This window comes from Cyrtonyx montezumae, unplaced genomic scaffold (genome assembly GCF_038088225.1).
Source record: "Cyrtonyx montezumae isolate F1298 unplaced genomic scaffold, pur_monq_1.0 scaffold_16, whole genome shotgun sequence".
NCBI classification, from domain to species: Eukaryota; Metazoa; Chordata; class Aves; order Galliformes; family Odontophoridae; genus Cyrtonyx; species Cyrtonyx montezumae.
The window spans coordinates 6,875,605-6,889,467 of NW_027071892.1; the positions used below are offsets into that span (position 1 = coordinate 6,875,605).

At 42.7% G+C, this 13,863-nt stretch overlaps 2 protein-coding genes across 3 annotated transcripts in view; one reads left to right on the forward strand and one right to left on the reverse strand.

Moving 5' to 3' along the window:
* CYTH3 (cytohesin 3) overlaps positions 1-13,863 on the reverse strand; it is a 425,983-nt gene that overhangs the window by 364,420 nt on the left and 47,700 nt on the right. The gene's annotated exons all lie outside the window — the stretch shown is intronic.
* On the forward strand, positions 5,957-12,938 carry RMI2 (RecQ mediated genome instability 2). 2 transcript variants are annotated; one of them, XR_010621984.1, is made up of 4 exons: positions 5,957-6,244; positions 6,368-6,539; positions 11,434-11,482; positions 12,823-12,938. XR_010621984.1 is itself a non-coding variant. In XM_065733027.1 (2 exons), the coding sequence occupies exons 1-2, from the start codon at positions 5,974-5,976 to the stop codon at positions 6,514-6,516; spliced, it is 420 nt and encodes a 139-aa protein (XP_065589099.1). In that variant the 5' UTR covers positions 5,957-5,973; the 3' UTR covers positions 6,517-6,800. The 2 variants fall into 2 exon arrangements, 1 of the variants encoding a protein (XP_065589099.1); XM_065733027.1 differs by lacking the exons at positions 11,434-11,482; positions 12,823-12,938 and having other exon boundaries at positions 6,368-6,800.

The window sequence follows — 13,863 nt, forward strand, 5'->3', positions numbered from 1 at the left end:
AAGAAATCATTTTTACAGGATGAATTAAGAAGATGCTCTAATTACTTTCAGTTCCATTTCCTTTGGTTGGAATTTGTTTTCCCCAGCTGATGTGTCCAGCAAGAATGCAGAGCAGTGCAATGACATTTATAAGAAACAGAAGAGAAAGCAGCCACAAGCTAAAAGGGCATTCAGTGAATCCTGCCACCTGTGAGTAAAATGTGCCACTATTTAAATGCTCACTCCTGTAAGCGTGAACTTTAGGGACTTTCTTAATAAGGACTTTTCTTCCCAGCCTTGATCCTGCAAGTTACTTAAAACCAAAGACTGAGCCATCAATGTTTTTTATGACCTCTATGCACATTATATATGTTGAATCTAACATCTATACACAAATATTTAATTTTATCAGGAAAGGTGGAGCAGTGGAACTGGGTTTGGGCCAGCCCACTTCCATTTAAAAAATGTCTGCCCTGAAATATGAATTCCTTTAATCAATATCCTTAACTCTGGTTAACCAAATGGTTTCCCCCATAGTTAACAACGGTGGGAAAAAAGAGGGCCTGAAGAATCTTTTTGCCACCCAAAGGACATGTTCACCCAATTATCTGGCATGACAGAAGTGAGTGTAAAAGGGTCTGCATCAATTAATAGAGCATGAAAGCCCTACTGACTGCACTCCAGCCTCCTTAGTTCCACTGGTGACTGCTGGGGTCCTCATGGTCTGGAGTGGACCCAAACCCTAGAATTCCCAGCAAATAATGGGTCAGTGGCTCCAGAATGCAAATATAGCAGAGTCACTGTCAAAACATAGGTTCAAATAGGAGAACACAATTCTTCCTCTGCCATAAAATCCATGTAAACAATGAAAGTGAAAATATCTGATCTACAAGTGAGGATTGTTTGCTAGTAATTGCTATACTGAGTTTTCAAAGAATCAAGATATAAAAGTAGCTCCAATACAGAGATAAGTGGACATGAAAATGAAACCACTCTGCACCTTTCACTTTCACTGTGCATTTCTCGTAAATGAGGTTGTAACTTGTAACAAAGCCTGCATACTATGCCTTGCATTAACTACACCTTAACTTGCATCAACTCTGCCTTGCAAATCTAAGGCTGTGTGCTGTGCTTTGCTGAAGTGTCTACTGCCTGAACTTCATACCAGCCCGAATTGTGGCAGAGCTACTGTTCTTGAAATGTTCCTCAACAATATTTGTAATTATTTGAATATAGATGCTTGATGTTTGAAACATCTAAACTCCAAAAGTACAAGGAAAAACATGCACAAATTTTCATGCCTGCTCTGCAGTCACTTTCTGCTATGTGACATTTCCATGAAACAGATACCATTTACATGAGCTGATGTCCCTAATTTGGCTCTAAAAGTATTGACAGGTTCTATTTGGAGTAAGCAAGCACTGTTGGATTTTGCAACAGAATTCACTACTCCAAATGTGGTTTTGTAGGCTCCCCAGGTTTTGAAAATAAGGCATCCTGATTTTGCCTTTACCATCTATTTTTGCTCCTCATGAGTAGCTTGCTAAATTACTGGCTTCAATATATTTGAATCCCTGAAGAATCATCTTCTGATTTCTCATCATCTTTGAATTCCAAGTCCCAGTTTTGTTATTTAGAGGGCTGCTATATGAAGAGCTGCCTTTAGCTACATAGAAAACCAATGCTGACATGCTGCATAGAGATGCTCTGGTCTCAGAGCAAAATTTGGTTATTTAAGGAAAGTCACCATGTTTTGATACTTACATAATAACTTCATGATTAAAAAAAATAAAAGTTTAATTTGATAGTCCAAGATGAGGATGCAACTACAAAATATTGGCTAAAAAACATAGAGTAGTGAGGGATATTCACTTTTCTTTGAATTTGCAGAGACTAGAAAACAGTTAATACAACAGCTGACTGCTCTGCTTGGCTGTGTGAGCTGCAGCTGCCCCCAGTCCTGGTGTCTGCTTAATGGCTGTGTCCTTAAGACTCTGCAAACTCCTTCCCTGCACAGTAAAAGAGATGTGAGCTTTTTCCACTCTGGACTGCCATGAACCCTTGGAAGCTCACTTCAAACTTTCCTCTCCAAAGAGCTTGACATTAATGTCAAAGTTCCAAATGATTTTTCCTGAACAAGCATAGGTGTGTGCTGTGAGATTACTATAAAATTATCGAGTAATTATATTAAAACTCTGAGGCACTTTTAATCTTGTTCTAATCTTTTATTAATTTAAATTAATTTAAATTAAAATAGAGTGGTGTAGTTCTAATGCCTTCGGGTTTAAATATGATAATGCTTGTAGGAGAAGATGGTCTCTTTGATTGGACCCAAGACAACCCTGGCCTGCTTGAAAACTGGATACTTTTCCAAAGTCTTACCTCTCCCTACAGACACAAGAAAGTTATTTCATGACCCTTTGAGCACGTGTTGGATATTGTGGAGTCATGCCAATGTATGCTCCATGCTGGCTGTAACTTCTCAGCCTCATTGGCTTCTATGTATTTTTCAATTATTGGCCATATCAGATTTCAAGATTCTGGAAATAAAATGCCACTCTTCTGGTTGCTTTTCTCTAGGAAGATCATTCTGCTTTCATTCTCAATGGATAAGCTGGATGCTGGTGGCAGTAATGGCAGACCTGGCAGCTGACAAAGTAGGACATTGTGATCTGTATTCACCTATAGTGGTGGTGGGCTCTCCAGTCTTCATAAGCTTCTTTAATTTTTATACTAATGCAATACTTTAAATAAGCCCATCTAAAAATCAGCTTTACAGATTATTTCTAAGGCAGCAAGCAGTACTTGTTTACTTTGTACTATGATTAAGATTAATTACTTCTTTGTTCTTTAACCATGTCAGGATCCTTTTCCACAGAAGAAGGATTTGTTTCAGTTACTGACCAGTGCATTTATAGCATGGAAAGGCAAAAGAGGTGACGCCCACTTCTGCAGAACAGGACTGGAACTCTAAACATTTCCTCTAAGAATTCTTTGTAACTGAAATGAGTCAGCTAATCTGGAGAACTTTGCACTGTTTTTACTGCCCATAGGCAATGAATGGTGACAGGAACTGGTTTAGTCTGCATGATGGCAAGAGCAATGAAATAATTTCTCATGTTAAGGCTGGCTGTATGAGCAAATGTTTCTACTCTCTCTGCAGAGGTGCGTAAGTTTTTTTTTCCCTCAGCCATACACAAGGTGCAATCCTCCACTTACTCCAATAAGCATAAGCACACATGTATGGCACCTGTACTACGTTCTGCAAAAAGAGCACAGGAGATCACCTTACTTTGGCTTTACCAAATAGCATTTGCCACAAAAGTTAGTTCGTTTTTACCTTGGAGCAACTTCCACACAGTTTTGCCAGGGCACCACTATGGGAGGGCCCGGTCTGTTGCCATTAGCAGTGTTTTGATGACATCTCATGAATGAAAGCTCTCATTTCCTTGTCCATGACACCTCTGAAGTGCCACTTATTCAGAGCTACCTGCTAATTAAAGTTTGTCAGGACGCAGCTAGAGTCTTCCTGTTTCAGCAGATGAATTGCCTGTTTCCAGGTCTTTTGAAATCACTTGTGAAACACACCTTAGCACCTGCATGTCAGACCCAAAGCATAAATCACACGCAGAGTTCAAGTGTGGGAGGGAAATATCTCTGATTTTCGACATTAATTCCAACCCATTCATCCATAAGAGTCATTAATTTAAGTTCAGTGATGATGAGGTAGCCTAAAAAACACCCCAACAGATGAGGATGTTTTTCCAGACTTCAGAGCAGTGTGTCAGCATATCCACTTTGGTGGTACAAAATAAACACCCAAAAGACACCGAATTGTTATAGTCCTGGGACTGTCTTAGATAGTTTTGTGTGCAGTACGAGAAAATAAGCATCAGCTTGGGTGGATCTCTTAAAGGTGTGCCTTGACTGTGCCTTGTCTACTAGAGGTCTCCTTAGGGACTTCTCAGTAGTAGGAGAGAGACACTGAGAAAATGAAAGAAACTTTTCTGTAGGCATTAATCAGTGGATTAAGACACAGCTCTTTAAAACTCTTTCAGGTAGGATGGGAGACAGTAAAATATCAGGGACCTGGCACCTGCTGTACTCGGACTACGTTTTCTATGCATAGTCTTTCTTACACTTGTACCAGCGTCTCTCATGTGCATGTCAGCATGAGGAGTAATGTCCTTGAAGACTGCTTCTTTAGAAAGCACATGTTGCAGCAGCAGGCATGTTGCAGCAGCAGGCAGGGGACTGACTCCCTTCAAATCCAAACAAACCAAAACTCTGTCTCATCCTTCATGCCCTCAGAATATGCAATCAAATTTCATCCAGTGTAATTTACAGCATGCCAGCCACCAACTCACTGCCTTTTCCAGCAGCATGGTGAGCTTCCTCCACTGCCATTAAATGGAGTGTGATTGCTATGGGATCACCTCCAGAAAACACTGCCTGCTGAGACATCAGGCATTTCTCCTGCAGCTCAGAACATGTCCCCATGCTAAGCCAGCAATTTGGTAGGAGCTGTGCACATAGTGCTGTGTAACTTTGCCTTTTACTGAAAGGAACGGGTTTTCTGGTTTTGGAAAACAAACCCATTACTCGGTGTAGCTTGGCAGTACTTCTGCCCTTATAATAGTTTCTCTAAGGAAAATCTTTTAAAAGAGACCTCTTAGTCTCTCCTACCTATTACACTCTTGTAGGGGTCTTGCCTTCATCCGTAGATTTAATGGCTTAATAAGCATTAGACCCTCCTATTATATGGTAGCAAACAGGAATACAATACTTTTATCAATATTTGGCACAATTATTATTTTTTTATGTGAAACTAAAATATTGATGCTGTCAAGTGACTGTAGCTTAGGGGCATAAATTACAAACATCCTTCTGCAGTGAGCCCAGCTCAAATTTTGCTTTCATATACAGTAACCATCTAATGTCTTTCTGTTCCTGTAAGCCATATGATTCGATTGCCAGATTACATGATTCCGTATTGAAATGGTCGTACTTGGACGGCAGTGTTTTTATTGTTATTACTAATATTATCTTTTGTTCTTACTGTAAACGGTAACAAAACGTTAACTGCTTCCTTACACTATAAAGGGAATAAAGACCCACTTACAGAACGTCTCCAAGCAGAAAACGCCTCCAGAGAGAAGACATTTGGAATAAATAATTCATAAAACAGTGGGTGAGGAGGGGAAAAAAAAAGGTCATTTGATGTATTCTGGTACTTCAAGCTGGATGTTTTCCATTGAGGCTGCTGCAATGGAGAGCAGAACACGCTCTAAGGAAGAACGACCGTAGGGATCCGTTCTCGATGTGCCTTCACCCACACTGCACGTCTTGTGAGCAGCACAAAGCTCTCAGAACTGAGGGCACAGCCGCCAACATCTGCCCCCTTCTTTTGCTTTCCTTAGCTCTGTGTCCCCCCCCCCCCCCCGGTTCCCTCAGCTTCTCTCTCGGCTCGTTTTCTAACCGAAACGTCAGCCCGCCCACCCAAGGGAAACCGCAGCATCCCGGGGCTCTCAGATGTGAGCCGAGCAGCTCCGCCTGCCTGCAGCGAGCAGAGCCACGCGCAACGCAACGCTGAGCGCCTCGGAACCGGAGCTGCCCGTGCCGTTTGTGCACCGGGGATTTCTGCATCGCACAACAAAGCCAAGGCCATCCTACAGGCAGTCCTGAGCGCGCGAAAACGCTTTTAAAGAGCGCCTCAGTGAGCCTAGAGACAGCAGAAAATAGCCTTTCCCCAGCCAAGCCTCTGTGCCACCGCTAGCGTGGGGCGCTCGTTTGCTGCGCTCCCCCCCAACACGCACAGCAGCAGCGGGCGGGGCGGCTCCGGCTCGTCACGTGACACAGCGCTCGTGCTCCGCCATTTCCGCCAGAGCTGCGCGCGCGCAGGCGGAGCGCTCTTTCCCGGCGGCGCGCCTTTTCCCGCCTTTTTTTCCTCCCGTCAGCCGCCGCTCTCCGCCTTCCCTCCCTCCTATCCCTGTCATGGCGGGGCAGGCGGCGTGTCCTCCGCTGAAGGTGCTGTCCGCGCAGCTGCGGGGCGCGGTGCGCGAAGCCGGCGGGACGTGGCGGCTGTGCCGGGCGGAGGCGGACCGGGCACCGCTGCACCTGCGGGCCGTGTGGATGCAGGGCACCGTGCTGCACGTGGAGCGCGGCGGCGGCGGCGGTGGTTCGGCCCGGCTGCGGGACGGCAGCGGCCCCTTCACCGTGCTGGGGGTGGAGGACGTGCCGCGGGGGCGGCCGTGCCTCAGCGCAGGTACCGGCGGGGCGGCCCCGCTTCCTTTCTCCCCTCCCCGCGGGGCTTCTGCTCCTCTGGTAACATCTGCGTGAGTAACGTGGAAACGCGAGGGTTAATGCGGTGTCTTCGTTGTCCTCTTAGGGAAGTACGTGATGGTGATGGGATCGCTGCGGTCCTGCAGCCCCGAGCCCGTGCTGCGAGCCATAAAGATGACGGATCTTTCCGACAACCCGGTGCATGAGGAGATGTGGAGCCTGGAGGTGGAGGAGCTGCACAGAGTCATCCCCTGAATTCTGCTGGAAGGACTTGAAGTGTAATTTTTTTCTAATTATTATTACTTTTTTTAACGTGGAACATTGGTGTTCTCAGGGCTTATGGTTTCAAACCGGATTATATACAGCAGGGAGAGGCCAGGCTCAGAGCACGGCTGTGGGATTTGTTCCCATGGGGCAGTGATCACAATATTCCCTCTTTCACGTTCTCCTTTGACGCCGATGGAATAAAGCACGTTGATCTGAGAACAGCACGCTTGATGCTTTCTGGGCAGCACCTGTGCTGCTGTGCATGCTGCGTTCCTGTGTCCGTTAGTTGCTGTTGGTAGGGACGCAGGGTGGGCGGTCCTTGTTACAGTGAGCGTTCGCAGAACAGCGCTGGGTGTGCGTGCTGTGTGCAGCAGCAGCAGAAGGGCTCTGGGTCCACCCAGAGGATGCCTGGAAGTAACATCTCCCATCTGTGTTTTCTCTTTCAGTAATAACCACAGAAGTAAGCTTTTACTTTTATGTTTCTAAACATAAGCTTAAATAGGGTGGACTTTTTTTAGTTTCTGAAGTAGTGGAAGTTGTACAGTTATAACCCATGTGTTCCAGTGAAGTGAAATTAACTGAAAATGTGTGATGTGGAATTCCTTGGAATAGGTTCTCTAGGTTGAAGATGCAAACACTTCGACCACATTGCAAAAACTTGTGCTTAAGTGCGCGCTTCTGTTTGAAGGTTTCCTTTCTTGTTCTGGTGCATGCTATTTTTAGTTAAGCAAAATACACGTTAGTCTCTTTTCTCCTGAAATTAAACACTATATCTTTTAAATAGATCTATAAGTGGGAGCTTTACAGATTAAAGACTGGGTTTTAGAGGGATGCAGTTCCATCCTTGAGCTCAGTATTTCCAGCCAGGCCCTGTCAGATGCAGTTGTGTAATGGAAGTCCTCTGCTCTGAGGCTCTGCTGATGGGATGGCGAGATGTGGGTATGGGATTTTGACAGAATTGTCTGTGTTGGTTTAATGCCTGGAAAAATCTCTTCTGAAATACTGTGGTCATTAAAAATGTTCCGTGTGGTCACATACTGGCTGGCAACCTTTTTCTTTTATCCAGTGATAGATTTTCCATCTAAATGCTTCTGATGTCAGCTCATTTAAAGTAAGCTTATCTTATGCTTTCTATCTAGGCAGTAAAACCCTGTGTTGTAGTACTTGATCTCACTAAAAACACAGACACTGGTTCCAGCCCCTTGGGAAGTTTTCCATATTTGATCATTCTGGAGCTATAAATGTTGCTTGGCAGCTGATGAGAGATCTGCCCCTTCCCTGAGAAAGTGCTTCGAAAAGACCTGCATTGACATTGGTAGGCACGGTAACGTAAGGGTTTTGAAGCCAAGACAGGATTATTATTTTTTTTACCAGTTCACCTTAAAAAGTGCTTTCCTAGGAACTCAAAGCAAAAGAAGCTGAATACTGAACTTCTGAAGAAATGACTTGTAGTGATTGCTGCAACTGGCAGGTGGAAGGGAGGGCTGGGCTTGCTGCTGTGCCAGCTGAGAGTGTCTGTGTGGTAGCAGTTTACTGCTGCAGGGCCTTGCTGAGCACTGTCCATTCTGTTTTTTATTCTGCATCTCACATCTCGAGTTCACTGAACTGGGGTTTGTCCAGGGCTTTGTTGCTGTTGTGTGGCAGTGTAGGTAGCAGGAGTTACTGGGCTCCTCCAGCCCCACTTTGTGGAGCAGGAGCTCAAAGCTGGGATGTTGTTTTGGAGTGCTTGGTTGCTGGGACCTTGAAGTGGTGAGATTACTGGAATTGCACACTACATTAGTGGCCATAACCAGACCAAATGTGGGCTTGTCTGAGAGCTCCTGGGGAAGTCATCTGGCCAAAATGTGAGGCCCTGTGCTTTTTGAACTTTCTCAGCCTGGGATAAATGCTCAAAGCATCAACTTTGCTAACAGGTTTTGGGGCATGAGAGTTTGTGTGCTGTGCAGACACATCTGTGAATTTGTACAGCTGGAGCTTCTGCACAGGACCATAAAGGAGTTGTTAAAGGTGCATTGTAGGTACCAAGTAAGCTGGTCTGAAAGCAGTGCCTCCTGTTTATTTCCATGCAAACTACAACAGAGCATATTAACACTTTTTGATTGATAGAGCAAATTTCAGCTACAGAACAGTTGTTCAGCATGGTCACCACCATTAGCCAGCTCACTCAGATGAGCTGATAGAGCTGCTTCTCATTTGGAGGTGTGACAGCTGTGCTCAGCTGTCCAGAACACAGCTCGTCTTTCCGACCTCTATCACCACTGCTGAAACACATCACTCACTGCCTCAGCATGCAGGTGAAAGCCAACCTTGAGAGGCCTCATTTGAGAAACAGAAAAGTTTTGTTTTAAAGGCTTATTGGTGCTTTTATCACTTGTGGTCCTCATCACTTGCCTTCAGCCAGCTGTGCAGTTGCTAAGTGCAAATGTAAGTGTATTCGAGATGGCAGCTATGAGATGATGTGGTGATACTAAACTTCACTCAGTTCTTACCATTGGAATGCAGTAAATTATGTTCTGGCTTTGATGAACCGAGGATTCATTCCCTCAGGATTTTACATGTGTTAAATAGGCACGGTCAAGTCCTATAAAAACTAGTACTTGTGATTAGACAGTTGGGCCCCTGGTTGTGTGCCAGCATCACATGCTCTGGCTTCAGCTCTTACAGAAGCAGAGCATGAGGATGTTTCATCTTCCAAAACAAAATCCTTGCAAGCTGTACCAAACTAACTCTAAAAAGCCAGATAACATTGTGTGCCTAAAAGTAGCATACCCATGTGAGCCCAGCTGCTTGTTTTGTCTCTGAACACCCATAGGAACCATTTCTACTCTGTTCTAAATCTGTTCAGCAGTACAACTTTATTCTATTGCCAGTCAATTAAAATGTTAATAAACATTTTAGTTCTTCATTTTGATGCAGGAATACATTTCATGGTTTGGTCACCGACTTCTGAGCAGGGATTCTAAAGATGCACAGGGAGAATATGAAACTGGTAAGCAGATACAAAGAAGGCTTTTTCTCTTTTAACAGTATCTACATTGATAAGAGAAAAAATCAACTAGTACAAAAACAAGAAAATGATAAATGCTTTCTTTGTATGTTAGAGGTTTTTTTTTTTTTTTTTTTTTTTTTTAAGACTGTTATACTTTTGTCTTAGATCTCCTGTGGGTTGGGGCAGTTCCCTGGTAGAAGCTTAGTTTCTCCAGAACACGTTGTACAGCTTGGTAGCAGTTCTGGAGAAAAAGTCAGCAACGTCCCTGCACCGGGTTCAGATCTGATATGCTGCTTTCACAAAGAAGCTGACTTGTACTAACCTCAGCTGGAAAAGGTTTTCTGTCATCTTTTAAATGCATCCATGCTATGGTTCAGTGCTTTTGAAGAAGCAGTTTTGTTACTGACAAGAATTTTTTTTTTATGGTTAGGTAGCTGATATTGTAATGTCTGATAACTTCTGAATTATTTTAATCTCTTGTTGATGATGACTGCAGCCTCAGGTGTTTGTGTGAAAAGCTGTCCTTCTATACTAGGTGTGCTTCATTGCCTTCATCATCAGAACACCGACTCACTAGCACTTACTGCTTTCCCTACTTTTGCTATCCAGGTAGCTATTTTATTTTGGATGCTAAAAAGGTTCTTCCATCCTCAGGGCTGGTATTTCCCATTCTGCAAAGGCTCAAGCTGAAATGGAGATGAAATTCAATTAAATTTTCAGTAAGTACTTAAAAGGATGGGAATTAACAAGTAACACATCACGCAAACTGCTCTTATGCTGAACTGTGGGGAATCTATTAATGGAAAAATAGCATCAAATTTATTTATGTTGTTATCAGGAAGCTGTTTAAAACATATTTCAGAACCTTTAGTTACAAATCTGTCTTAAATACACCAAACTGAACTGAAGATGTGAGGTTCTTTCTTCGTGTTTGATATATAAATTCACATTCAGAGGGAAAAGAAGAGCATTATTACTCATGTTTAAGGGATCTGAATAAGAGCTGTTAAGACTATTTCTGGAGCACCTTTGACAGGGAGGAGTTTGTAGAAAAATACTTGAGATCTCTCTTACTGACTGAGATTCTCCCCTGTTCTCATGCTCTGAGAGGGCGGCTGTTATGAGCTGTGACTAACCAAGGCCTTAAATCTCGTTCCCAGTACCCAACCTAACTTGTGTAGTTTGGTCTCTTCCTTCTCTTTAGTGTGTTTACATTTTTAAAGACTTAACTCATGTCTTCTCTCTGCTGTTATTTTTTTTCCCACAAAGAGACCTCTCTTGGTCCACAGCTTAATTATTAAGTGTCCAAAAATGATGCATAAGCTGAATAGAGAATTATTTCTCCTCTTTAAGTTTGTTTATACGTGCATTTCAGTTTCAGTAGCATTTTCTTATTGTTAACTGAGCCTGTAATCCACAGCAATTCCAGTCCTTTTCCTCAGCAGTGGAGTAATGTAAAGCAGCAGCACTGGCTCCCTTCAGTCTTCTGGCTGCCAGGCCACTCCACGTCTGTGTGACACAGTCTTGTAAAAGTATAATTATATCTTATGCCAGTACTTGGATGAATGTGGCAGTAATTTATAGAGTAGTAATCTGTGTTTCCTTCAGTGGTCTCATTTGCTGAAAAGACACAGGTGTGTAGCAAATTTCATAGAAAGGTTTGTTTTGGTTTTTTTGTTTACAGATAATGTCATGCAGATGAATTAGAGAGTAAACTTTGGTTGTAACATTGATGACCATAAGCTTAGGGTTGTTTTTCCTAAGATAGTAATACTGACTGCTCATACATCAGTCATTGTTAGTATACCACTATATAGCAGTAAACAGTGTAGTTCAAGGAAGGGACTGTATGCAGAATATCCAGTGGGGACTGTTTGGTTTGTGTTGTTTTAAAAAGCATTTACTCTTCTTTTCAGACTTTTCAGCCTCTCATTTTTAGGGAGATTCCCTGAAGCTGCTCTCCAGGTGAGTTAAAGTTCCTATAATCATAATCTTGAAATTGTAAGGTAAGCTTAAAGAAGATAGATAGTTTCAATAAGAGGTATTATTACTGTGAGCCCAGAACTCAGAAAAAAAAGTTGGAACGAAATTATTATCTGAGCAGTGTAACTCCCAGGAAGTTCCTTTATATGCTACTAATTCCTTCTGCAAACTAGGAGGAAATAAGATAAACCATTAGAGTGTGTGAATCAGGTTATGCTGTGCTGCTGAGTGAGCAGCAGATAAAGTAAATCAGACAGAGAGCAAGCAAAAAGTAATCCAGGAGTAGGATTTCATTCATCCCATATTCAGACTTGTTTATTTTCTTTTTTGATGATGAATGAGATAAGGAAGTGCTGGAAGAAATGCAGTCAGAATGAAAAGAAGTGAAACTTACATTGAGCAGTTTCCACAGGAATAAAATTCAGGCTGCACAGATAAAGGCTGCTGCTGAACTGAAGGCATCCTGCAGTTCACTCGATTTACATCAGGCATATGTGCACATGCGGTAGAATGGTTCATGTCACTGTTAGCACAAAGTCACTTCATGGTGTGCAGTGCCCTGCCATCTCTTCTGGAGGCAGCTGGAGGTGGAAGGGAAATTCGGGTGTTTGTGTCCCTCCCCATCTGCCTTCTCCCCACCAAATCTCTGTTATGTATGTTCACAAACCTTACTCTCTTCCTGATTTTGAGGCATTTATTTTTGTTCTTATAAAATCTAAACTAGTATATTGAGTGCTGCAAAGTCACATTGCCACTTTGTAGATATCATGGGACCTCATTTATGTTTCTGGTGATAGAACAGCTTTTGTTTTTCCCCCAGTCTGAGTTGTTATTCTATTTAGTGATAAAGTCGGCAGCACTGAAAGTCTGTGTTCTTGCCCAAATTATGTTGTTCTGTAGTCAGCACATTGGAGTACTCAGCCCTCTGCTGGGGACAGTGAGACCTAAAACTTCAAAGCAGTTCCTAAGATGAGAATGTGCTGATTGAGTAACTGTAGGGACTTTCTCCTCAGCTGTAATTGGACGTAGCTTTGGTTTCTTCTGCATTTGCTCACCTGGGAAAATCAGATGTGTTTAATTGTTTTAGTCAGTGTAGTGTGAGTTCTTCAGATCTGCAGTGTTAGTTTTAACCATTGAAACTGATCACTGAAACTTATTCTGTGACTTTCAACAGAACTGATTTCAGACTTCTCCTTGACATCCTTAAATATTCCAAAAATTATTTGATGTGTATGAATGATTTTGATGTTGTGAGAGTTGTTAGAAATACGATTTCTTTCATTTTTATATAAGATAAATATTGCAACCTTCTTATTTATTAGGAATAAGGAAACAGTTCCACGTTGGCGCTCTGGAGGATGCACACACATTCTTGCACTTAGCTGCTGATGCTGTGCAGCACGTTGGCATGGATGCACCATATGAGCTTGGAGAAATTCATTCTGTGAGTTTTCTAGCTAGCAGATGGCAAACTGCTTTTTTGTTTGTTTGTTTTCAAAACCAGTCAGAAGTGCAGCAGGAAAGCGGAAGTCTTGCATCCCATTGCAGCAGCCAGAGCATTCAGATTACTGGGCTCTGTCAGTGAAAGGTATGTTCCTTGAGAAATACAGCAGGAGTATCCCACAAGCAGGACAAGAGGGCTGTGCAAAGCAATTGCATTTTGTAGAGGAAGTTCAGTTTTAACCACTGAAACTGACCACACAACACTATCAAAATCAGCAACTTTATTCTTCTTTTATTTAATCAGTAATTTCCTTTCATAGCATCATCAAGTTTTTAGGTCTTTAAGCAAATGTAATTTTAATTGAGTAAAGAAATAAAAATTAATGGTCAGTTCCATCTCTCAGGCTCCCCTCTTCCCACCAGAGTCAGGCATTTGCCAGTTCTCCTTAGCACTCTCCTTTTGGACAGCCACAGTTCTTGTGTGTAACACAGGAACTTGATGGGCTCTGCCTGTGAGGTGAGCATAGCAAAGCTCCTTAGGAGAGCTCCTGGTCTGACTGCAGTCACCTCACAGTGATCTGTTCAGCGTGCTCTTACTGCACATGAGCAGTGAACCTGTCCTAAATCCAATTCATCTGAATAATGTGTGGTTCGTTGAGGGCGCTGATCCCTGCTGTAACTCTGACTCTCAGTCTCTGCACAAACATCTGACCAATGAACTCGCAGTTTTGGTTGTCCAGGTTTAAGCAAAAGGTCTTAATGATAAATGACAATATTAATATTGCAGTGGATTTACACAGAACATTACATTTTTAACAATGATTGATTGATACAGAGTATTTGTCATGCAGATCACTTGTGTACACCAAGTAATGCTTATATCAGTACATATCTGTACAGCATTTACATTTTATATTTAA

Bases quoted from the DNA above. Each gene is read 5' to 3' on its own strand.
- RMI2 (XM_065733027.1), top strand. From the start codon at position 5,974: ATGGCGGGGCAGGCGGCGTGTCCTCCGCTGAAGGTGCTGTCCGCGCAG. The intron at 6,245-6,367 runs GTACCGGCGGGG...TTGTCCTCTTAG, and splicing joins GCGGCCGTGCCTCAGCGCAG to GGAAGTACGTGATGGTGATG.